The 27,883-nt window shown below is 35.4% G+C and overlaps 1 protein-coding gene across 1 annotated transcript in view; it reads left to right on the top strand.

The window, feature by feature from the left end:
• The window catches only part of pcdh15b (protocadherin-related 15b), a 464,565-nt gene that overhangs the window by 143,042 nt on the left and 293,640 nt on the right, over window positions 1–27,883 (top strand). Inside the window, exons 10-11 of the mRNA XM_056468996.1 lie at window positions 26,562–26,670; window positions 27,527–27,639. Coding sequence (XP_056324971.1) covers window positions 26,562–26,670; window positions 27,527–27,639 — 222 coding nt within the window. The remainder of the gene's footprint in view (window positions 1–26,561; window positions 26,671–27,526; window positions 27,640–27,883) is intronic.

The raw sequence follows: 27,883 nt of genomic DNA, 5'->3' as shown, positions 1-27,883 counted from the left end.
TGCTGGGCTATTTTAATAAGCTGACTTTGTGAGATATATAATATAAATGTTCCCAATGATGAAGAAGTAGGTTTTGGTGCACACTACAGTTTTATATAAGCATAAAAGCTGTTTTTAGACTGATGTAGAAGTAACATATCTTATAGAAACTATATTCCCTACCGTTTCATTGCCACGTTGTGTCTAAAGTCAAGCACTTAGGCATGCTGACTGCTTCTAAACAAACATTTGTGTGAGCATGGGTTGCTCTATTCATGAAACGTTCTCACTACTAATTATTCTACAGTCAACTGTTGGTATTATAACAAAGTGGAAGCAATTGGGAACAACACCAACTTCTTCATGCTTCTCTGTCTGGCAATCCGGTTGGCAGGAGAAAGGTAGTTGCCTGATTGCATTGTGCGAGATTTAAAGTTTGGAGATTATGGTATGGCCTTGTTTCCGGGGGTTCGTCTTGGCACCTTGGCTCTAGTGAAAAGAACTCTCCATGCTTCAGCATACAAAGACACGGTGACAAGTTAACGCTCTCAACTCTGTGGAAAAAAAATTGGGCAAAGTCCATTCTCCAACATGCAAGTTTCATAAAGACATGGATGAGTGAGTTCTGTGGAAGAACTTGACTGGCCTACACAGAGTCCTGACCTCAACCTGATTGACCACCTTTGGGATGAATTTAGGCCCCGGTATATTTCAAATGAATGTTTTTTGTTCTTTGTTTGAGGGCAAAACTTTTCTGTAATCGTAGTGGTGCTGTGCGTTATTTTTTTTTAACCCTTAAAGGTGACATGCTGACTGACTGACTGACTGACAGGATGAAAGAGGCCAGCCAACATGACGTAGCTTTCAGTGAAGGTGTTAGACATATTTGCTATACGCTAAATCACACTTAAGCAGTGTTTATTTGAGAGTGCACAACAAAATCTGCACTTGAGGAGTGTATATTTGAGGGGGCGTGCAAGACGTTTTGTGAAATCTGCACGCAAGCAAAGAGATTTGCATGCTCATGTTACATAAATGCGATCTCAACTCGTAATACTGCACTCATGACACTTGTCATTGAAATAACGCCATACGTAGTACATCTGTGTAAAAGGTCTGCCGCCACATCTGGAAAAAATCCTAGAGGAAACACTAATATGTGGACACAGTAACAAGTTTTGGTTAGTTTAACATCGTGTGTTAGCCATTTTAGATAAATAATAAATGGGCAGTGCAGTGCTATTGTTGGAGGATTAAAGTGTTGATGAAACAGATGTGTCTTGAACTGTTTCTTAAAAACACTCAGAGACTCAGCTGCTCCTATAGAGTTGAGCAAGTCCTTCCACTGGGATAGAAAATTAAAGGTAAAAAGTCCTTGCAATTGATTTTTGCACCTGGAGAGTCCTGCCAGGGCAGATGGATGGATGGATAGATGGATGGATGGATGGATGGATGGATGGATGGGAAAGTTTGAGTTTAAAGAAGCTGTCTTAAAGAGATACAGAATTCTTCTTTAATATTTTACATTAAGGATTAGATCTGGCACAGTCAATGTGGATAATGCCTTCTTCTTTGTTATAAAGCCCAGTGTGTTTACGCAGTCAAGCTGTCAATCTGCAAAGTATGTTAATCGTGCTAAAAGCACGGAAAGCTAAAAGCATTATAAGACAGATAATTCACAGGTAATTAGTTTAACACTTCAAACACAAGAGGTGACGGCGATTCATTGATTAAATGTTCCCAATTTAAATGTAAAGCGCATAGCTTGTTAACAGGCTGCTGGAGAAAACTTTTTTCTTAAACAAAAGGAAGAAAAATAAACCTTCTCACTACTTCTGTTGTACCACAACAGCAATAGTTATTTAGTTTAAATGGTTTAATTTCTACTTTAAAAAATTATAATATATAATTCATATTATATAGGTACATAGATAATGCATTTTATTAAAATATAAAATACAAGTTATGAGTTAAGGAAAAAAATATTCAATAAAAATAGATTTGCAAAAAAGTTGTTGCAATATTTGACAAATATGTTTTTAAATATATATTCATATAAATAAATTATATAAATTATATAAATATATAAATACATATATAAAAATATATATGTGTATATATATATATATATATATATATATATATATTTATTTATTTATTTATTTATGTATTTATTTAATTATTTATTTATTTATTTATTTATTATATATTAACTTTTTTTAAATATATATTTATATATTTATATGATTTATTTATACAAAACGTAAAAGAAAAAATATATATATATATTATTATTATTATTATTATTATTTTAATATTTAAACAGTTTAAAAAATAATTGTAGTATTTACTATGAATTTAAATGTATAATCTTTCTATTTCTAAAGATGACTAAAATCTTGACTAAATGACTAAAACATTGTTTTAATAAATACATCTGTTCAATCGGTTTTGTTCAAATGCACCAAAATACATGCACCAAAAACCTTCCAATTCCATGGATGGATGGATGGATGGATGGATGTGTAGATAGACATACAGACAGACAGACAGACAGACAGACAGACAGGCAGGCAGGCATGCAGCCAGGCAGGCAGGCAGGCAGGCAGACTGACAGACAGACCAAAATATATGCACCAATAACCTTCCCTCTGAACTAGACAAAGGTTGCATAAAACGCAAAATAAACAACTTTTAACATCATAAAACATTTTTTATCATATTTATCACATTTTCCTTTTTTCCAGCCATAGTAACAAAATAAAAAAACATCCTGAAAGCTTTTTGTTCATGGTGGAAGTGTTAGTACATTAGCGCTTTAGCTCTTTCAGTCCATTTTCCCCCATCCCCTCTTGTCTGGCAGCCAGCGTGAGCAAAGAGCGGCTCTAAATCATGTTTACTTTAACATTTGGAGCCGTTTGACTTCAGGCCAGCAGATGCATCCAAGGACAGGTTTTAGAGGAACAGTGTTGTGCCTGGCCAATGATTAGCCATTCCAAAGCCCAGCGCCTTTATCAGCTGCTCTCTGCTCTGTCTGCCATTACTCAGGTGTTCACTTTACTCTTCAGATAGTAGGGATGGACAATATATCGTTTCAGCCCTGACAGTGCAATTTGCACATCCACAATAGTCAAATCACAGGATGTGTGATGTCCAACTCTACAGTTAAGAGTTAAAGGGATAGTTCACCCGAAAATAAAGATTTACTCAATATTTACTCATCCTTAGGTGGTTTCAAACTTTTAAAGGTTTCTATACTCTTTTGAACAGTGAAGAAGATATACGCTTATTTCACGCGGCCGCCATTTTAAAGAACCAAAGCGAGGCTGTGGTGGGAAGAAACGCGGAAGTATAGGACCAGCACTGTAAACATTGCAGTGACATGCTGTGGACTACAAACCTCCAGCTGTTGCCGAGATTTCAAAATACAGATATGGTGTAAACATCACTTTAATATCAGTCAGTACGTTTAATTTAAACAATTAAAAGCAATTTAGCATCAAACAACATCACAAGCTCTGTAAGAGTAATATGCTCAAGTGTCCTCCTAGGCTTCAGTTAATGGCAGCAGGTAAACAGAGGGGACGCTTCCCTGCTTCAGCTTATGTAACTTGGTGAGCGATAAAACACTGCAGTCCTCTGTAGCACACCCTCGTGTTGTCCCGGTAATGAAGTTTCAAAACAGTCTAATTCCCGCTAAGTTAAAATTGAAGCGCCGCTGAGCGCGGATGACTCGACTGATCTTCACGGCTGCTTCGCGATCCAGTCTCCATGTATCTTGTGTTTGCACTCAGTTTACCGCTCTTCACCCAGTGCAAACACAGATACACGGAGACTGGAGCGCAAGCGCGAAACAGCCATAAGGATCAGTAGAGTCATCAAGCAGATCGCTCAGCTGTGTTTGTGCTCAGTAAACAGCGGAGGGTGAACTGATGACCTTCTCGGCCAATCACAAGCATATCTGTAGAGCACGTGAACACAATGGCCAATCAGCGCTGTTTTAAGAAAGCCATCAACAGTGCTTTAAATGTTAGCGGGAAATTGACAAATTTTCTTTTAATTCAGTAACATGACAAGTTTAATATAGTGAAAGAATCAGTTCATTAACTTGAGTTTGATAAAGGGCATCTTAAACGTGTGTTTGGGAAAGAAAACGTTAGCTAACTAGTGCCGTTTCCCTTAACTTAGCTGAAAATGAGCTCTGATATCCCTTTATATTTTCACCATTCATTCAAAACGGACCTTCGGGTCACTCAGAAGGCGGTGAAATGATAAATTTGTGTCTCTTTCTATTCGCTGATAAGATATACAGCCAAGTACACAACGTTCTAATGTAACTCCCAACGATACTTCCGGGTTTCTTCCCAACGCAGCCTCGATTTCGCTTTTAAAAATGGCAGCCGCGTGAAATCAGTCTATTTGAATGAAAGCTGAGAACCTGTAACACATAGTAGGAAAACAAATACTAAAGTAGCACTCACAAATGTTTTTGCTGCTTGTTTATACCACTTATTTAAAATGAGCGGAATCGACACAGTTCTTGAGACATTTATAATGAGAGTCAATGTAATGAATTGATTTCAATGGCCCATATTAAGTCTATAGGGCATTTGGGACATCCAGCTTTTACCTCCCTGTGGGGTATGTTATTACTCAGGCTGCAAACCTCATCAGATGTTGTAAACCTCATGTTTCCACAAAATCCAGTTTTGACGCTGTGATGCATCAAAGTTTGGCACAATGTCAAAGGTTCAAGACACCCTTGAGTACTTTTTTTGAGATTTTACCAGATTTGTGTGTGTTGAGCATCAGTTAAGACAGTGTTAGAAGCTGTTAGCTTTAATTGTGGGGAAAACTGAATAATTTTAAGTTTTTGTCAGCTAATTTCATCTTCCGGGTTTAAAATAGTTTTTCGGGCCGGATCAAAATCAGTGACTTAGCGCGAATCTGCTAGTGGAGTGATGATGCATTGGTTTCTCATTATTATTTATAGCAGCGTTTTCTCATCCTATGAGAAGACCCTGCTTCTTAATTATTCATGAGAGGTTTCCGAAGGCAAGGCAGACCTGCCAGTTTGTGATATGCAATGACTGGGTGAGACCGCACATGGCACGGGTCATATGTGTTTGTTTCCATGATCCACAGGATTTGTTGCATGTGTTTCCTGCAATTCTGTCAGGGCCAATACAGCAAAGCTATTGGTTTGCAGCAAGCATTTTTGTCAAGAGGGATGTACGAGAATTGGAGAATGACAGACTTTATCTTTTATCAGTTGAGTTTGTTACCATTCAGACACATCGCCTATATCTGTGCTGCTGTGTTTGCCTATGTTTAAAATCCTCCAAATTACCGATAAGGCTAATGGTTGGAAAAGATAGGGCAAGAGACCTGCTGCACTGCTATCTGTGTCTGCATTGAGGAAGAGAGAAGTGATCCTCATTTATAGTGTTTATATAAACACGATTATCTTTATGATGATGTAACAAATTGTGATTATGTGTATATGAAATTAGGAATAATAAATGTAGCGGGACATTAAATTACTTTCTGCTAATTTCTTTGTATTTCAACTTTGTAAACTATAAAATCATTGGGTCTCCTCATGGTTTGTGTCTGATTTTGAGCCACCTGACAACAGTTGTTCACTCCCCTTTTTTCCCCCTGCTCTGCTGGCCACGCCCACTCCTCCCTCTGCTCTTAGAGCTCCACGCCCATCTCAAAGCATTTTTTGAAACAAATTCTGAGGTAAACTTGAACAGAAAATGGGGGGGTTTCATGGCATTTAATTAAATATGATATATTTTTTTCCTGATTTCTTATGAAGCTCCCAACCCCTTATAAAAGTCATAACACACCGTTCCCAATAAATCCGCACACTCTGACCCCACTTTCAAGAGTCTGGGACGAAAATTGCGGGACTACTTACGTGCCGAAATTTTTGTTCTGAACTAAGAAGATGGAATAATAATAATAAGTATGGAGAAAAACAATAGTGGTTTTGCCTAAAGGCAAACCTCACTAATAACAATGTTTATTTAATATAGTGTCTTTCTGCCCTTTTGTCTTTCATTTCCATGTGTATCCCTCTTTTAAAACATGTGTGTCTCCTGCTTTTAAAACATGACCTCCTCCATTTTTTTATCTCATAATGTGCTTTCAGGAGTACAGTATATCAGCGCCTCTGCTACACATCAGTTGAAGGGCCTTGTGTAGTTAATTATTTCGCTCATGTTCCTGCTAGATTAAAAAGAGGGCACCTTAAGAGCAAGTTTATCTGGAAGAGGAAAATGAAAGAAAGCTTTACAGTACCTTACATTTTATCACAATGGCTCAGTGGTTAGCACTGTCGCCTCACAGCAAGAAGCTCGCCATCCCTTTATCTATCTATCTATCTATCTATCTATCTATCTATCTATCTATCTATCTATCTATCTATCTATCTATCTATCTATCTATCTATCTGTCTGTCTGTCTGTCTGTCTGTCTGTCTGTCTGTCTGTCTGTCTGTCTGTCTGTCTGTCTGTCTGTCTGTCTGTCTGTCTGCCTGCCTGCCTGCCTGCCTGCCTGCCTGCCTGCCTGCCTGCCTGCCTGCTTGCCTGCCTGCCCGCCCGCCCGTCCGTCCGTCCGTCTGTCTATTTATCTATCTATCTATCTATCTATCTATCTATCCCTTGTCTGTCTGTCTCCATCCATCCATCCATCCATCCATCCATCCATCCATCCATCCATCCATCCATCCATCTATCTATCTATCTATCTATCTATCTATCTATCTATCTATCTATCTATCTATCTATCTATCTATCTATCTATCTATCTATCTATCTATCTATCTATCTATCTATCTATCTATCTATACATTGTCTGTCTCCATCCATCCATCCATCCATCCATCCATCCATCCATCCATCCATCCATCCATCCATCCATCCATCCATCCATCTATCTATCTATCTATCTATCTATCTATCTATCTATCTATCTATCTATCTATCTATCTATCTATCTATCTATCTATCTATCTATCTATCTATCTATCTATCTATCCCTTGTCTGTCTCCATCCATCCATCCATCCAATCCATCCATCCATCCATCCATCCATCCAGCCATCCATCCATCCATCCATCCATCCATCCATCCATCCATCCATCTATCTATCTATCTATCTATCTATCTATCTATCTATCTATCTATCTATCTATCTATCTATCTATCTATCTATCTATCTATCTATCTGTCTATCCCTTATCTGTCTGTATCCATCCATCCATTCATCCATTCATCTATCCCTTGTCTATCTGTCTCCATCCATCCATCCATCCATTCATCCATCCATCCCTTGTCTATATGTATCCATCCATTCCTTGTCTGTCTGTATCCATCCATCCATCCATCCATCTCTTATTCTCGGTCTTATCCGTGTTTTTTCAGTTAAAGTCAAGAGTATCGATTATGAAATAATGTTTGCACGAGCTCCCCATAAACCAAAACACTATGAATTATGAAGTCATACCGCTTGTTCACACACAAATGCACATTCCCTTAAGTTCACCACATCCTCCCAGTCCTCCCTCAGTCTCATTATTTGTTTTCCTTTCAAAATCGTTGTTTTTCTATAAGAGCCAACGTCTCGTCTCTCTCTCTCTCTCTCTCTCTCTCTCTCAGCAAAGACACATCTGTTGCTCTTCTGAACAAGAGAATAGCGCGCAGGAATCCCAGACACTTTCACCTCCACAAACTGATCATGTCTGACAGGTGTTTTATTCGCTCTCCGAGAGTCTTTCCACTCTTAACACAACATGAAAGGTCAAGTAAAGCCGGACTCAAGTGGCCACCGTCTCACATTTGCCATCTTTTCCCCTTCGCACAGACCATCTGAAATGGAAACGGCAGCTATACCGAATCAAATACCTTTGGGGAAAGCAATGAGCGTAATGCCACATTGGAGGATTCAGGACTGGAGAAATTAATGGCTTTTTTCCCTCCAGTCTGCTGGCCATTTCGGTGGCGCTTCAGCTGCTGTTTGAAGCCGTCCTCCTCACATATGGATGATTATTGAGCAGGATTTGCTGTAATGGCTTTTCCCCCCCATTTCACCACACAGCTGAAAGCACGAGTGAGAAAAAAAAATGCAGCGGTCTGTGTATGATGCAGGTGCCATTTCATAAATTCTGTAATGGCGATGATTAGGTAATCTTCTGCTTTTGCCATGTGCATTTCATATGTTGAGGACATCCTTTATGGTGTCACTGTCTCTGAGGCTTTCTGTCTTATTTGGTTTTAAACCCTGAAAGCATATTTTTCTTGATATAAATTTTAGTTTTTTAGCTCGTTTATTTTACAGTATAATATTTAAACATCCATTCAGTTTTTAATTAAATCATTATTTGGATTTTTGTTCAGGCAATTTTTTCAGAAACTTGCTGCAATACATTATTTTATATATATTTTTTTTTTATTTAATATATTTTATATTTTGTTATATATTGTATGAATAATATATGAGCAATATCACACTCGTAGCATTGTGATATGGCTGTATATCGACACTGGTGGGAGGCGTGCGTTGGATCAAGGCTGCAGGCCGAGTGCTGTAGTGTTCCACCAGTGACTATGTGCAGCCATATTGCACTGTTAAGAGTGTTATATTGCATTTATACAACAGTTCGACAGCATAATCCTGTATATAAAAAAAGAAAATCAAACATGGAGAGTCTCAAAAAACCTTTTGTAAGAGGAACTACTTTCTTTCGCCATTTATACACATCTGCAGCTGATGATCGGTACAGCAGAAACTGTTACTTATTCACAAACGTCACCTTAGAGCTAGTATTTGAATGATTCTCTAGCATAATGTCTAATCTGATGACAAAACAGGTGATTTTGCGCACATTTTAAGATTATAAGGCTGAACGGCATGAAATGCCATCAGTCTACAGAGATTTCCCAGTATTTCTGTTGCAACTGGGAGATCACAATAAATAACCCCGAAAAAGCTAAAGCAAAGCAAACACTAGCAGATTACTATGGTATAAATACAGCTCTACAACACACAAAAGAGAGATATCGACTCAGAATGTCACTTACCTGTTCTGTAATGATTTGTTCAGCTGTAGTTTGGAACATACGCCTAAAAATGCTGCTTTTCTCCCCTAAGGACTTATGTGTTCTCTGGCGCCATCTTGTGGTGGAGCGTCAACCGTCTTTGCTCTGCTCAGTATGACAGGCTGATGGCCACCTATGCGCTAAATCTCCGTAATTATAAATACTGAAAATAGGCACTGTCCTTATAAATAACCTGCATAGTTGCCATCTGAACAACTACATTCTTGCCCGAAAAAGCCTCAAAAGTACATTATGTTGTCCAATAGCTGCAATATTTGCAAACTGTAGTCCTCTGCTTGCCACTCTTGTGAGGGCAGAGTAATGCACAAGGGTGAAGAGGCTGTACGAGTGCTGATATTACTTTCATATCTCATGGCTATCAGCGAATCAGATTCGAGAACCAGACAGAACTGTTGTATATATAATAATAATAAATGTTTTTTTTTATTATTATAAGTAGTATAATATATTAAAATTGTTAGATATTAAAGTAATGTTTTAGATTATTTATTTGGTTTATATTCTTTCTCTTTGTCTAATAATAATATTGTATTATATTGCAACTAATCATAAAACATTTTAATACACAGTTTATTTTATCAGTTATATTTACATGGATTTTAAATTTAGGAAATGAAATTCCTGTCATGTAATAAAACAACTGTTATTGTATTAGCTATATATTTTGAATGATTTTTAAATATACAGAATTTGCTTTATCTCATTTAAATTATTTAATGATAAAGCTACAATTGTGTTCATTTATATGTTTATTTTTAAATAAACAGTACTTGAGTGAAATTATATTTACCAGCCAACCTCAATCTCAGTTTTTGACACATTTAATAAGATAATTTTATTCTATTATTTTTGTTTAATTATTTTCATTCATTCATTCATTTTCTTGTCGGCTTAGTCCCTTTATTAATCCGGGGTCGCCACAGCGGAATGAACCGCCAACTTATCCAGCACGTTTTTACACAGCAGATACCCTTCCAGCCGCAACCCATCTCTGGGAAACATCCACTCACACTCATTTACACTCATACACTATGGGCAATTTAGCCTACCCAATTCACCTGTACCGCATGTCTTTGGACTGTGGGGGAAACCAGAGCACCTGGAGGAAACCCACACGAACGCAGGGAAAACATGCAAACTCCACGCAGAAACGCCAACTGACCCAGCCGAGGCTCGAACCAGCGACCTTCTTGCTGTGAGGCGACAGCACTATACTGCGCCACTGCGTTGCCTTTATTTCTTTTTTATTTAGCAATTTGGTAATAATTATTATACTTTGTATTATTTAAAAATATGGCTGCCTCTGGTTTGAATCACACATATAAAGAAGACAAACATATATTAATAAATTAATTTATTTTATATATTTAAGAATTTTATTCAGAATTTAATTTGGTTAATTTTTATCACTACATTAATATATATTCCTTTAGATAGATAGACATTATTTAGCTAGGAAATTTACATATAATCTCAATTATTTTAAATGCAGTTATGCAGTCGACCGACAGAATTAAATTCACATTTAATAAGCTCCTTTTATCCCAGCGGGGGTTGGAATGTGTTGGAGGCTGTAGCCGCATGTGGACTCTCTCCGTTCTGGAGCCTGGCCAGTCTTATCTAAAGGGCAACCAACAGGGATGACAAAACTTTCTGATACTGTAATGTAGTTATTTGGCTGCTTTATTGCTTCAGCGGCCTGCTGCTGGAGCTCTTGGTGGGAGGTTAATAAAATGCCAGTAATGAGTTGCGTTCCTCATTAATTACTGTAATAGAAGGCAGAGTTCAAAGATCCCGCATGGACTGAAGTCATCTCACCTCCCAGGATACTGCAAGTCAGAAACGTACTCTCTCAATGAGCTTTTGTAAGATTTATTTCTGCTCGTGTTGTTATTTAGATACACTCTCGAATATAAAAGTCTCAGGAAGAATCAATTTTTTTCTGTTATTTATTTATTTATTTATTTATTTATTTATTTTCATAAAGTGAAGTACGTTAACATTTTTTTCCCCAGTAAAACCTATTGTGAAATGAAAAGGTTCCATGAATGTTCAAAATAAAACAAAATATCATCAGCTATGTTTCCATCTAGAGCTGCCAATCAAGCATAAAACTGCAATATTGTATAAAAGGCTTGCAAAGAACACACCGTTTCTATCCAATGGCAGAACGGTCCAATCCCAATTCTACCCCTTACCCCTTCCCCTTCCCCCTACACCTAATTTTGCGTGTTTACATGAAGAGGTAAGGGTGTCCGAATTCTCTTTAGCTTGAAGGCGTAGGGCTAAGGGGAAGGGCTAGATAGCCCTCGAAAGAGAGATTTTTCAGGACCACCCTTGAAACCGAGGGGTAAGAAAATTTCTCAGAATACACCAGCCACAACAGCTGCATAGCTGCACCCAGAAGTCAGGAGATCCACAAATTAGTTGTTTTTTTGTCATTATTATGAATTTTTACAACAAACAAGCACATCTTTTAATACATTCATAACCGCGCTTGTGTTTTACCGTCATGCTTTAAAAAAAAAAACGCTAAAATAAAAACAGCTAAATTTCCCTATCTATAATCCCTAATAATAACTCCTGTATAGCAGTCCCACAACATTCTGACACTCGATGACACTTGAATACCCTGTCAGTAAGTTTATTGGCTGGGAATGGGCTTTTCTCAGTGTCTGGTATAATGTTAATGTTGTTTTTGGTGTGTTTACATGGATGAATATGGCCACTGTGTAAATACACAGTACAGTTATGATCTTATTGCCACATTAGATCGTTATGATAACATATCGTTGCCTTCAGTGATTTCCTGAAGATAAATACCAATAAATAACACAACTGAAATAACTACAGCAGTCACGATCGTCTGTCTCATATGAAGCAAGAGATCACGATGACGTGATGGCGTGTGCAGGTGCTGTAGTGGTGTCTCATTTCTTTTTTTATTATTTTTTTTTTATTAGAATATACAAAAGGTACACAATTTGAGATAATGCAAATACAAAGAAAATGAAACAATAACAAAAATACAAAAAACAACAACAATACAATCAAGTACCAGCAGGTGCGTGTGTTTGTGTGTGCGTGTGTGAGTGTGTGTGTGTGCGCGTGTGTGCATGTAAAGGTAACATGGTAAACAGGTCAGAGTACATACAAAAGGAACAATAACAGTCAATAAATGAAGCAAGTAACTTATATAAGGAGTGACAACAATGCTTGTGATATAATGATAGTAATAATGACAGTAAACAAGCAAGAAAGGACAACAGAAATAATCATTAACAACAACCACTACAATAATAAAAATAATAATAATAAAAATAAATCCCAAATACTACACCAACTACTACTACAGAGAGTTTCTAATGCTACAACTATTACTACTTCTACTACATGCACAACCACTACTACTCCTACAATGTGTACTACTACTGAACCTATTACAACGACTACTACCACTGATACTACTACTACATCTACTACTGGTGTCCCATTTCTTAGGGGGTAAATTTGGAAGCCCTTCGCCTTCACACTCTGTTTGAAGGGCCAAGGGGAAAGGATAGGGGTACAAAAATAGAATTGGGATTGGACCAAAGAGAACAAAATAGTCACTTGCCAGTAAACTGGTGCCAAACATAAAAAATTTAAATGAAATTTCCTGCTGTAGGAGAATCCACCATGTGTCTTGTTTTCTAGAATAAATTATTTGCACATCAGAAGACAAAATGTAATGAACGTGTGGTGGATTTTGGAGGAGCAAGACACTCTTTGAAAGCAAAGACACTCAAGACAGTTCTGAATATAATTAAAGTCCCTTTAAGGCAGTGTTTCTCAACCATGTTCCTGGAGGACCACCAACACTGCATGTTTTGGATGTCTCCTTTGTCTGTTACACCCATTGCAAGTCTTTCAATCTAGGCTAATGAGCTAATGATCTGAATCAGGTGCGTTTTGGTTAAAACATGGAAACTGTGCAGAGATAGTGGTGCTCTATGAACGTAGTTGTGAAACTCTGCTTTAAGGCAAGTCATTTCACTTGGCGGCCGTCTTTGGAACGCCTTTCAGGAACTATGCTCAGGCATTCTGCTAGTTTGGGGAAACATCAAATTGTCTAAAATTGCTTGCCAAGCGTACGATTAAATTTAATATTTGGAATCATCAATAAAATTCAACAACAACTGTCTCTTTAGTTTCATTTCTAAACTTTTGAATCACACAAAATCTGCAGAAACTAATGTCTGGTCTGAGCCCTTTCCCCCAGAGAATCCTCAATCTATAGTGATCAATGATTGGCTCCTTTTCTCGAAGGTGGGGCTTATTGATCATCGTTTATCATATTAATCGCTAAACTTTTCTCCATTCAAAAGTATACAAGTGAAGAATTGGATCCAAAATTAGAAATGCTTTGATTGCATTCATTGAATCAATAAGACTGATTCCTGAAAGACCCCAGTGACAGACGAGTCTTCGCATTGATCCCGTGGGCCAGCCTAAACACCCGCTGGTTCTCCACATTCCCAAGTTTGGCCAGAGGAGAAATGGTCGTGCCCAACTGAGCCTGGTTTTTCTCAAGGTTTTTTCCCTTCACTTTCGTCAATTGGTGAAGTTTGTTCATCGCCACTGTTGCCACTGGCTTGCTTGGTTTGGGACTTGTAGAGCTGCTCACCGATTGATTTGTTCTTTAGTGGGTCTTGTGGAGCTACAGTGTTTGGGCTTGCAGCAGTGAGAATTAAACTACACTGTACTGAACTAAACTGAACTTCAACTCTGAAAACTGGACTGACACTGTTTCAATTTACTAGAACTCATGTTAAGCTGCTTTGACACAATATACATTGTAAAAAGTACAGTACTTATACTGTAAATACTGTATAAATACTGTAAATATTACAGAAAAAACAAAAATACAGTCATGTCTTTTGGATATAAGACACAGCCACTATTGACATTGAAGATGTATGTGAAGGAGTGTCAAATGGGTGCTTCTGTGATTTCATACTGATCTCTGTAGTTTTTAATTGTTAGGAATAGATGATTTCTACTTGGTTTCTATAGATAAAACAATGGAGTTTGGACTACTTGAATGTGTTTGTGTTTTGAAAAAGGGTGGGGAAAATGTGTCAGTCTAATGAGAAAGGGGTTTACACATTTGCAAGACGTGTCTTTTGCTCTGCTGGGAGAGTGATGTGAAACACTGAGCGGATCCAAGTGGATTCTAGTTTATTTAACCAGCAATCAGGAAAGACTGTAATACTGAACCACTCTGACAAAATGATTAATTTGGATTTGCTAAATAATTTTAGGGTAGGTAGTTGCAAACAATTTATATGGGCTGAATTTAAACAAATTAAATTTAGTAATGTTCAAAATCAGGGTATCTTCTGTCCATTCCATATCCTTTTCAAACAAAAAAAGGAAAACTAAGGAAACGGCCATTTGTCGGTTTTTCTTTTGCTCACAAAACAACAACAACAAAAACGAGATTTTGGCTCAATTTTAGTTTTTTGGTTTAGGGTAGGAAACTGGTTAACTGACTTTAAAATTCATTATAACCATGTAGGCAGTGCTGGAATGCCCCTTTTGTTCTCTGATTTGTCAAATCTGAACTCGAGATGTCACCCTCAAAATAAAACAACCCAGGCTCATTCTGAAAACGTAGTCCCGAGATCGTTTCTGGAGACCGCGAAATACGTCCCGGGAGGTTTTTTTGGTTTTCGCGAATACGCGAGAGGCCGCTGTGTGCGCCTTTTTGGCTTCTCAGACGTCTCCCGCGAGTGCCGTTTGCGCCCGCGCTGTTCTCGCGTGAACCCACCAGAGGCCGCTGTGGAACAAACGTCTGTCTGTCCGACTGGCTTAATGATTGACTGGGTGACTGCCCTAAGCCCAACCAACGATTTACAAAAGCCGTCCGGAAAAAGAAAAGCCCTCGTCCGATTTAAAAAAAAAAATTTTTTTACCACATTTTCGGATTTTACCACATTCTCACCCTGTTATGAACCTCTTCGCTTTATTTCTTGGATTCTGTTTTAGTCTTACCTGATTTCTGGAACTGCTCTTCTCTGGACTCGAACCCGCTCGTCGTTGTCAGCTCCTCTCTGCGTCTCCAGTCCGCCGACGTACAGGACGAGCTAACCGGACAAACTGGTTGCGGCGGGAAAGCCCTCCACACGAAGGTAAGCGGTCAGCCGGCGAGCGCTAAAAGGAACGGCGTCATACCGCCCCGCAGCGTTCGCTTAAAAAATGAAATGCAGCCATACGTACCTCCGGCTACATAATTCGCGGCCTCCAGAAACGTCCTCGGGACTACGTTGCAATAAGCCTGGGTTACAATAAAAGCCCTATATATATTTTATAGAAAGAAATAAAATAAAAACAAATGGAACCCTTTGTTATAGCCCCAGGGCCCAATGTGTCTTATTCTGGTCCTATTAAAAAAAAACAATAAAAAAAACTCTAAGTGAACATTATTATTATTATTATTATTATTATTATTATTATTATTATTATTATTATTATTATTATTATTATTGTTCGTTCATTCATTTTATTTTCGGCTTAGTCTCTTTATATTATTTTTATTATTATTATTATTAGTAGTAGTATTATTAGTATTATTAGTATTATTAGTATTATTATTATTATTATACAAACCAGGTTCTGCTCGTAAATGACTATCTTTGCTCAGCATCAGGTGCACAGCAGCAAGACGTTAGGCAGCAAACTATGACCTTATTTTGATGACAAATGTGTAATAATACTGCTTATTTACGTTTTTAGTTAATTTATGCATATGCAAAGAATGTAAGCCTGCTAACTGATCAAATGATAGAACATGTAAAAGTAGTTGATATATATATATATATATATATATATATATATATATATATATATATATATATATATATATATATATATATATATATATATAAAATTAAATACTAATAATAATAATAATTAAAAGCCTGGGTACTGATCCGCTGAAGACCATTATTTTGAGGATGACATCACGAGCGTTTCAGCACCGCCTACATGTGCATAATGCATTTTAAAGTCGTTTATCCATTTTCCTACCCTAAACCAAAAAACTAAAATTAAGCCAAAATCTCTTTTTTTTTTTTTTTTTATTTAGTTTTTTTTTTTTTTGTAAGCAGAAGAAAACCGAAAAACGTCCGTTTTCTTAATTTTCCTTTTTTTTCGGATATGGAATAACGGAAGATACCCTAATTGTTCAACATTGTTTGTTTTAATTTAACCCAAATAAAATGTTTGCAACCACTTTTCTTAAAAGATTTTAGTAAATCTAATAAATCAATTTTCAATGCACTTAATAATAATAATAATAATAATAATAATAATAAGTAATAAGTAATAATAATTTGCTATGAGAAGAGAAGGATGCCACCGCTGAGAGTTATTTGCATTCACGTACTTGGGTATATTACAGGCCTTGGGCTAAATTCACATATAACCGCTCAACAGCTGCGAGTGGTGTTTGAAGAGCTAAATATGGTGCTGCTCATGTAAAGTTGAGTTATGAAAGCAAGTGACAACCACATTCTTTAACCAAAGTGACTACCTGCAATTTTCACGGGTCATGACTGAATGTTTAGATTGTGTTCAGCTGGAAAGTGCTGTATTAACAGAACCACCGCCAACAATTAGCTGCCTGTGACATACATGTGACATAAGCGCTCACTTTGCGGGTTATTGTTTCGCTGTCAGTCACTAATATTACCGGTTGTCAACCTCTGCCTGGGCAGGAAAAATGGCTGAAAATAGGGCTATTGTGTTGTAGATGGTGAGCAGGACCAAATCCCTGTTCCGTTTGTTGATTTTTTTTTTTTTTTTTAAATGTTAAGAGGGAGAGAGAGAGAAGGAAAGTCAAACAATGCAGAAATATCCCAAAAAAAAAAAACAATTATTCCACAAAAACAGTGAGTTTTTTTTTTATTTAACTTTTTTATGCTGCCATTCAACATAATAACTTTGTGTTTTGTGTTTATTTCCACTTTACAATGGCCAGATTCACACAGGGCCTATTCAATCAGAATTTAGATTTATATACAGGTATATATATTTTTTAAGAACAACTATTTGAATGAATTCAGATGCGTATGGACCACAAAAGCTTTGAAAATGTTTAGCATCGTCTTTGTTAAGAGTTACCATCAATTACAAACATTGCTAAATGTGATAAACTGAATAAAATATACTGAATGATAAACTAGTAAAAGGGCGGCAAGGTGGCTCAGTGGTTAGCACTGTCACCTCACAGCAAGAAGGTCGTTGGTTCAAGTCCCGGCTGGGCCAGTTGGCATTTCTGTGTGGAGTTTGCATGTTCTCCCTGTGTTTGCGTGGGTTTCCTCTGGGTGCTCCGGTTTCCCCCACAGTCCAAAGACATGCGCTACCCAGTAAAACCTAAAAAGTTAAGGTAACTCAAACCATTTGAGGAAACCGATTGCAACAAACCATTTAAGTTCATAAGCTAATCCTAATGAGTACTGTGAACTTAATCCATTTGACTAAACAAAGCAACTTGAGCACAGTGAAACCCAATAAATGAAGAGAACTCAAACCAACTGAGTATTGTAAAACTCAATAAGTTAAGGCAACTCAAACCGTTTGGGGAAACCGATTGCAACAAACCATTTAAGTTCATAAGCTAATCCTAATGAGTACTGTGAACTTAATCCATTTGACTAAACAAAGCAATTTGAGCACAGTGAAACCCAATAAATGAAGAGAACTCAAACCAACTGAGTTCTGTAAAACCCAATAAGTTAAGGCAACTCAAACCGTTTGAGGAAACCGGTTGCAACAAACCATTTAAGTTCAAAAACTAATCCTAATGAGTACTGTGAACTTAATCCATTTGACTAAACAAAGCAATTTGAGCACAGTGAAACCCAATAAATGAAGAGAACTCAAACCAACTGAGTACTGTAAAACCCAATAAGTTAAGGCAACTCAAAACGTTTGAGGAAACCGATTGCTACAAACCATTTGAGTTAAAAAAAAGAATCTAAATGAGTACTGTAAAGTTACTCCATTTAAGTTGAAGTAATGAGGTATTTAATTATATCATTACCTTCAACACTGAGTTCAAAACTCTTTTCAAATGAGTAGAATTACCTTTCAGTAAGTTTTGAGTAAATGTTCAGTAAACTACACTCTTTTCATTTAATAAAGCTGACTGTTGGGTTTTACAGTGTATAGGTGAATTAACTAAATTGGCCATAGTGTATGAGTGTGTGTGTGTGAATGTGAGAGTTTATGGGTATTTCCCAGTACTGGGTTGCAGCTGGAAGGGCATGTGCTGCATAAAACATATGCCGGAGTAGTTGGCGGTTCATTCCGCTGATAATCAAAGACTAAGTCTAGGGAAAATGAATGAGTGAAACTAGTAAAATGCTAGCAAAATATTAAACATGATAGAAATACGTTAGCAACCTTAATTTGTGCTAACAAAATGCTAACGTGGTAAACCTATGCTAGCTGCATGTTAAGTGATGCTAGCAGAGTGCTAAGTCAAGTTGGAAATATGCTAGAAACTATAAAACTATTAATCGTTAAATTTGAAGTAAATTAAATATCCCTGAAAATCATGTACAGAGATATGATGAGCATATTTTAAATGTCTGTTTAATGAACATTCTAAATTATAAACATCTTAAAGAGATAAAAATGTCTTCTCACTGTATGATAGGAGATGTCCAGGTTAACAACATATTAGCTCATGCTAACAACATTGTGTTAGAAACATGTTAGCAATGATTCAACTCATGTTAACTTGGCAATTCTTGCTAAAGTCTTGCAAAGACATGCTAGCATCACAATTATTCCTGTCGGCAATATGTTAATATTAGAAACCTTTCATTTGAAAAAAAGTGGTGGCAACATGCTATTCCATGCTAACGATGCTAATTCATGTTAGAAACATTATCATCATTGTAATTCATGTTAGCAATGTTTAATCACTTTAGAAATATGTTAGCAACATGCTAGTTCATGGTAGAATTGTGTCAAAAACATAAATGCTAGCAATGTTATTCATGCTAGAAACAACTAGCATTATGTTAACAGTCCTTAACTTCAGCTGTTATCTTCTTCTTCTTCTTCCTCTTCTTCTTCGAATCAAATCAAATCAAAGGTTGTATCTGTTAATATTATTAGCAATCTGACCATGAACCAGTAGTAAACGGCAGTATTTATATCGATTAACACAATACAGATTAACATTATAATTACTTCACAATGCTAGTTGCTAATTTGACCTTGATGTGGACACACACTGACATAGATTATGAAACAAAGATCACTGTGATGCATCCTATTTGTTGTTATTTATTTATTTATTTGTATTTTTCAAGGACAAATTCAAACGAATTGTGAGCTTACAATGTCGTGCTTAAGTAATATCAAATATATTACTTTAAATAAGTCATTTTCCCTTGCGTGTTTTCTCCCAGGACTATACATATGCAGCGTCGGTGTGCATAATGGATGACTGCGTGCGTATTATGGGTAATCACACTCAGCGAAGACCCCACAAGCTTGTGATTTACTACTGTCAGAGGCTTCGTAATTGCAGGGGTTGGGAATTACAGGCCGAGCATGAGAAATAAATCTGAACCATTCTGATTTCTGCTGCCGCTTATTAGGTCTGGGAGGAATACATGCGTTTGTGTGTCCAGGTCCACTTTTGCGCAGAATGGAAAGCATGTTCACTTCTGCTGAGATGAGAAATGAACTCAGAGATCGTATCTTTCTCTTTGGATTTGACATTTGTCGAGTGTTTGTTCATCTGTGAGTGTATTTGGAGTTTATTTACAGTGCCTCGATTAAAGCCTATAAGGTTATATAATGTGTAGGGTGACAAAATGTGAGTCACAACATTAAGTCAGTTTTCTTTTCATATTTAAGTTATTTAATTTTTAATTATGCAAGCTTGGCAAAGTCAACACACTGAAATCCTTGCTTGCTCTTTTTCTACTTCTTAGACTAACTCGGGTAGACCATAAGATCATTCTGACTCAGAATATAAAGACAGGACAGATATACTATCTCAGTATGAAAACTATGAGGAAAAAATACACAATTGTTTTAAATATTAAACCTTCACCCAGCTAGTTTAAGTCTTTTAAAGCCTTATTTATTTAGTTCTCACTAGCAAGGCATAGCAGTGAGCTCAGGACATGTCTACCCATGCTATTCTAGCACATTGTTAACATGACTTTAGCATGGGTAGTATATTGTGCTAATAACATGTTAATAAAATATGTTAGCAACATGGTAATTTATAGTAACACAATATAGAAACAATAACAAACGAACAAACTGAAATCTTGCTTGCTCTTTTTTTTCTTCTTAGACCTAGATCATTCTGACTTTGTATGCTAAATCTGTTCTGTCTTTATCTTATATCTCAGCATAAAAACAATGGGAAAAATACACAGTTCTTTGATTAATCATTCTTTGAATAATAAACCTACATCCAGCTAGTTTAAGTCTTTTAAAGCTTTATTTATTTAGCTCTCACTAGCAAGGCATAGCAATGAGCTCGAGACATGTTAGCAACATGCTAAACATGATATAAATTGGTTATTTGTATAGTAAACAAACTAACAATGGGATTCATGTGAGATGTGTGCTAGCAACATTGTGTGCTAACAACAGCCCAGCTGAAAAAAAACAGCTTAAACCAGTCTAGGCTGGTTGGCTGGTTTTAGCTGGTTGACCAGCCTGGTTTTAGAGGGGTTTTGGCCATTTCCAGGCTGGTTTCCAGCTATTTTCAGCCTGGTCTTAGCTAGTCCCCTACTGAAAAATCCAGCTTAAACCAGCCTGGGCTGGTTGGCTGGTTTTATCTGGTCGACCAGCCTGGTTTTAGAGGGGTTTTGGCCATTTCCAGGCTGGTTTCCAGCCATTTCCAGCCTGGTCTTAGCTGGTCAGGCTGGAAAATGACCAGCTAAAACCAGCGTGACCAGCCTGGTTTAAGCTGGACATAGCTGGTTTTGGCTGGTCAAGCTGGTTTTAGCTGGTCATTTTCTAGCCTGACCAGCTAAGACCAGGCTGGAAATGACTGGAAAACAGCCTGGAAATGGCCAAAACCCCTCTAAAACCAGCCTGGTTGACCAGCTAAAACCGGCAAACCAGCCTAGGCTGGTTTAAGCTGGATTTTTCAGCAGGGTCAGGCTGGAAGATAACCAGCTAAAACCAGCCTAACCAGGCTGGGAGCCCAGCCAAAACCAGCTATGTCCAGCTTAAACCAGGCTGTTCAAGGTGGTTTTAGCTGGTCATTTTCCAGCCTGACCAGCTAAGACCAGGCTGGAAATGGCTGGAAACCAGCCTGGGAATGGCCAAAACCCCTCTAAAACCAGGCTGGTCAAACAGCTAAAACCAGCCAACCAGCCTAGGCTGGTTTAAGATGATTTTTTCAGCAGGGAGGGCCTATGTTACGTACAATTTCTGTTAATAACATGCTAACAAAATGTTAATACATGCTAACTGTGTCTAGATATGTAAAAAATATGATAGTAACAGTCTAACAATATACCACCCATGCTAAAGTCATGTTAACAATGTGTACCCATGCTAGAATTATGCAGAATAACAAGTTAATGAAATATGTTAGCAACATGGTAATTCAATCCTTGCTTGCTCTTTTTCTTCTTCTTAGACATTTAAGATCATTCTGACGTTGTATGCTAAATCTGTTCTGTCTTTATCTTTTAACTCAGCATGAAAACTATGGGAAAAATACACAATTATTTTAAATATTAAACCTACACCCAGCTAGTTTGAGTCTTTTAAAGCTTTATTTATTTAGCTCTCCCTAACAAGGCATAGCAACGAGCTCAGGATATGTTAGCAACATGCTAAACATGCTATAAATTTGTTATTTGTTCGGTAAACAAACTAACAAAAGGATTCATATAAGATGTGTGCTTATATATAGGGCTTATATTATGTGTAAATGTGCTGTTATAAGCATGCTAGCAACATGTTAGTCTGTGCTAACAGTGTCTCTAGATATTTAAACTAATATGATAGTTACATGCTAACAATATATTACCCATGTTAAAGTCATGTTAACAATGTGTTAGTGCATGCTAACAACATTTTAAGTCATGTTAACAATGTGTACCCATGCTAGAATTGTGCTAATAACATGTTAATAGAATGTTAGCAACATGCTAATTCATGTTAACACAATATAGAAACAATAACAACAAACAAACTGAAATCTTGCTTGCTCTTTTTCTTCTTCTTAGACCCTAAGATCATTCTGACAGGGTAGGCTAAATCTGTCCTGTCTTTATCTTGTATCTCAGCATGAAAACTATAGGAAAAAATACACAATTCTTTTGAATAATAAACCTACACTCAACCAGTTTAAGTCTTTCAAAGCTTTATCTAGCTCTCATTAGAAAGGCATTGCAACAAGTTCAGGATATGTTAGCAACATGCTAAACATGCTATAAATTTGTCATTTGTATGGTAAACAAGCTAACAATAGGATTCATGTAAGATATGTGCGAGCAACATGGTACAGGCTAACAATAGGGCCTATGTTACGTATAAATGTGCTGTTATAAACAAGCTAGCAACATGTTACGTGTTAAAGGCGTCTCTAGATATTTGAGTGCATGCTAACAACATTTTGGGTCATGTTAACAATATATACCCATACTAAAATTGTGCTAATAACATGTTAATAAAATATATGTTAGCAGCATGGTAATTCAATCTTTGCTTGCTCTTTTTCTTCTTGTAGACCTTAAGATCATTCTGACTCAGTATGCTACATCTGTTCTGTCTTTATCTTCTATCTCAAATGAAAACTGTGGGGAAATTTTATTTTATTTTATTTTATTGTTTGCAGTTTTGGTGTAACCCTAATGAGAGACAGAGGAAAGATGATACATGCTTTTATTAAGTCACTGTTCTGTGATTTAATAACGTATTAAAATATAAAATAAAGCACTGTCCTGATTTAAATAATGAGGATAAAATTGTTTAATTTAATTTAATTTAATTTTATTTTATTTTATTTTATTTATTTTATTTTATTTATTTTATTTTATTTTATTTTATTTTATTTTATTTTATTTTATTTTATTTTATTTTATTCTATTTGTTAAGCAGATTTGATGTATCCTTCATAAAAAAGAAATAAATATTTTTTTAAAGAATATGTTTATATAACTAAACTCTGCTTTTGATATGGGCAACATAAAGCCATTTGATTTCCATAATGGCACCCCATACAAGCTTAAACCATTATAACAAAGTGTGGTCACAGTCATGTTTCCATATTGTGTGCACAAATAGGAAACTATTTTATTTTATTTTATTTTATTTTATTTTATTTTATTTTATTTTATTTTATTTTATTTTTATTTATTTTATTTTATTTTATTTTATTTTATTTTATTTTATTTTATTTTATTTTATTTTATTTTATTTTAATGTATTTTATTTATTTTGTTATTTATTTATTTATTATATCTTATTTTATTTTATTTGGTTTTGTTTTGTTTTAATGTATTTTATTTATTTTGTTTTTTTTTGTTTTGTTTTGTTTTGTTTTATTTTATTTAAATGTATTTTATTTATTTTGATATTTATTTTATTTTATTTTATTTTATTTGTTAGACAGTTATGAAGTAACCCTCATAAAAAGAAAGAAAGATTTGTTTTTTATGAATATGTTTATATAATAGTGAGAATTATGGGCTCTGCGTTTAATTGTCTCAGTGTTTTTTATGCTTATTTATTTGTTTTGGAAAACATAATATTTGGGGCAGATTTGTAGTAACTGTATTGGTCTGGCTCTCTAAAAACCACCCCACTTTCTAATGTGGACCCTTAAGAAAAATAATCGCCCACCCCTGGTGTAATGGATACTCTTCCCGGGACGGGGTTTTTGTCCCAGCTATCCTGAGGATTAGATTCTCCCTGCTCTCCGCTGACTTGCAGATCGCTTATTTATTTATTTATTTTTTTATTTATTTATTTATTTATTTATTTATTTATTTATTTATTTATTTATTTATTTATTTATTTATCGACCGGCTTCATTTTTACCCGGGCATCTCAGGGTTCATCCATGCCACTCACTGTGCCACTGTCATTTTCCAGAGGCGGCTTAAATTATAGATGAGCATATTTACTGACTGCTGATATTATGGCAGAGAGAGAGAGATGTTGAGGGAAATTTACTCATCCCTCAGGCTCAGCAAACGTATAAGCGGGTCTCCGGAGCTCATAAATGAAATGTGGAAATGTGGCCCTGAGTTTTGTGGACAAACATCTGCAGCTCATATGCAGCAATGGGAATGTTTGATGGAGCTTCCTTCTCACGTGCGATCGTTGTGTTGGTGTTTTGTTGTTTTATAAATGTATGTGATGCGGGTCTCCCCTCGCCATCTGCTTGTCTTCTGTTGTTCTATGTAAGGTGCAGATGCTGTAAAAGGCGTAACATGATGGTGCTAAAAGCACATTTGTTTCTGTTGTTTCGTATCTGGCACTGTTATGTTGGTAGTATGAACACTGTAAAAATTATATGATCAATTAGTTCTGACAGCATATGTTTTAGGTCATTGTAAATTATTATACTAAGTGGATCATGTTCTAACTTAATTTTATGAGTTACAAAAGCTGTTTTAAGCTAATTTAAGTTGCATAGACTCATAAGGTTAATTTGATTCAGCTTAAAAATTTAAGGCAATCACGACTTTTTTACAGTGTAAAGTACTTTATTTTCTAGTTTTAATTTGTAAATTTGAATATGTATTTTTTGCAGTAATCTTATTATTATTGTAAATTTCATTCATTCATTCATTTTCTTTTTGGCTTAGTCCCTTTATTAATCTGGGGTCGCCACAGCGGAATGAACCTCCAACTTATCCAACATATGTTTTACGCAGCGGATGCCCTTTTAGCTGCAACCCATCACTGGGAAACATCCATACACACTCATTCACACACATACACTACGGACAATTTAGTCTACCCAATTTTTCTATAGTGCATGTCTTTGGACTTGTGAGGGATTAAAAAAATAATGGTGACAAACTTGACATTCCAGTTCTATACCAAAAATGGAAAGATAAATAAAATGTGTAAAAACAGAACAATCATACATACATGTATATACAAACATACACGCATAAATTAATATACTGTATACACATGTACACACACATATATATATATACATATATATACATACTTAAGCATGCAATATAGTTACAACTATTCTGTGATGAGCATGTAAAGTAGACTTAAAATACATATTAAACCTTTAACAGGCATCGTAACCACCTGGTTGGCCTTTTATCCATAGGTTATAATTTTTATAATATTTATAATGTTGTGTCAATATATTATTCAATCCAAGATGTGGGACAATTTTTTTAAGTAGGGTTAATTATTTCATTATTTATTTAAAGTAATCTATTTGTTAAATTTAGTATTTAATTATTTTTTTAGGTAAATAATTAATAAATATGTTATTTAATTATTTTATTATTATTGTTATATTCTTATTTTAATTTAAATAAGCACTGAAGATCAGTGAAATTGTGAATATATATATATATATATATATATATATATATATATATATATATATATATATATATATATATATATATATATATATATATATATATTATATTATATATGTATATGTATATGTATGTATGTGTATATATATATATATATATATATATATATATATATATATAATTTGTATTATTATATGTATATTAATATTAATATGTAGTAATAAATTATGTTGATGTATTTTTTGGGACTATGATTTGAACACAATCATAAAACATACTAATACGTAGAAAAATATTAATGAAATATTTACATATCTATTCAATTTTATTTTGTTTACAAATATTTTATTAATAATAAAAGTAAATTTTTATCAATTATTATCAAAAAAAAACTATCAATAAAAAATTTAAAACCTACACAAATAACACACTTTATTACTATATATATTTTATATATATGGCTGTGGATATGAATACACAAATAAACAAAATTATGAATAAATGAACAATAACAACAAAATAATATTTTATTCTTTTTTTTTAAATATACACATAAATGCACCCCCATAATATTTTTATTAAAACCTACAAAGTAACATAGATTAAAAAAAAAAAAAAAAAAAAAAAAAAAATTATATATATATATATATATATATATATATATATATATATATATATATATATATATAAAATAACTCATTTCTAATAATGATGTTTTTTTTAAATATATATATATATATATATAAATATATAGCTTAAGGGGGCTAATAATATGGACCTTAAAATGTTTTTTTTTTTTATTATTTAAAACCGCTTTTATTCATGCTTTTATTATTTATACCTGCCTGCTATTTTATGTCTTTTTCTTTCTTTTTTTATCCAGAGCCGAGTTAACCCTGTTAACGTGACTCCCCCCATCCAAGCTGTGGATCAAGACAGAAACATCCAGCCTCCGTCAGACCGCCCAGGAATCCTGTACTCTATCCTTATAGGTAAGTCTCCATCAGGTTCTAACCGTTCTCTCCATAAAGCAGCATCTATCTACCAGCTCTCAAGGCCTCGTCCTGGAGGAAAACACTGCTTTTCCAGGGGACTCCAAGCAGAAAGTCAAATGCATTTGTGCCGCGGGCAAGGTGCGACCACCCGCTGTGCTTTGAGATGAAACCTGGTAGCAGAGCAGCGGGTTCGGGACCCACACTGTTCGCGACCTGAGTCAGGAACTAAAGTGCACTGCCGGAGTGGTTAGACCTCCAGTCAGGGATCTGTCAGAACATATTGTAGGCCACAGCCGCGCTGGTTCAATATGACAGCAGCCGCATGCTTTTAACTATCAACAAAGCACTCCACGTTGTGTGTATACGTGTGTGTGTGTGGCTATTTATAGACAGCAAGTGCATTAAGGATTTTATTCCATCTTTCAGTTTGCAGAATGACTTCAAATATGAATACGCAAATAAAACAATGGATGAAGGAATGGATGGATGGATGGATGAATGAATGAATGAATGAATGAATGAATGAATGAATGAATGAATGAATGAATGAATGAATGAATAAATGATAAATAAATAAATAATAATAATAGTTAAATTTCATGAATAAATTCCTAAATAAACTCATAAATCAATGCCTGAAGTTTCAGAAAATGTAATAATGATAGATTTTAACTATCAACAAAGCACTCCACATTGTGTGTATATAAGTGTGTGTGTGTGTGTGGCTGTTTATAGATGACTAGTGCATTAATGATTTTTATTCCATCTTTCTGCTTGAAGAATGGCTGTGAATATGAATACGCTTCAATAGAATAAATGTTATGTCTCATCACTTGACTTTCTGTTTTTTTAGGGAAACCTGAAACGTATGGTGAGTTTTTTTGGATGAATCGGAGCACCGCTGAACTGCAGCTCCTGAAAGCCATCAGCAGAGAGAAGTATCAACATTTCGACCTGGTGATCAAGGTAAATAACTGAATTTACTGTTGGTATTGCTGTGAATAAATGAAGGATGAAATAAATGTATTGTGGTTGTTGTAATTAAACAGCGGAAAAAAATAGCAAACAACCTAACATCTGGAAAATCAAGCAATTTAAATATCTTGTCTGAAATCTGCAAACAAGACGAGACAAGACAAAATGAGACAAAACGGGAAGGAAAACGAGAAATAAATAAAACTTGAGGGAAACAAAATGAGAAGGGAACAAA

This window comes from Danio aesculapii, chromosome 12, assembly GCF_903798145.1.
Source record: "Danio aesculapii chromosome 12, fDanAes4.1, whole genome shotgun sequence".
Lineage (NCBI taxonomy): Eukaryota > Metazoa > Chordata > Actinopteri > Cypriniformes > Danionidae > Danio > Danio aesculapii.
The sequence above is the reverse complement of the archived record's forward strand: the minus strand, read 5'-3'. Positions and strand labels throughout refer to the sequence as shown.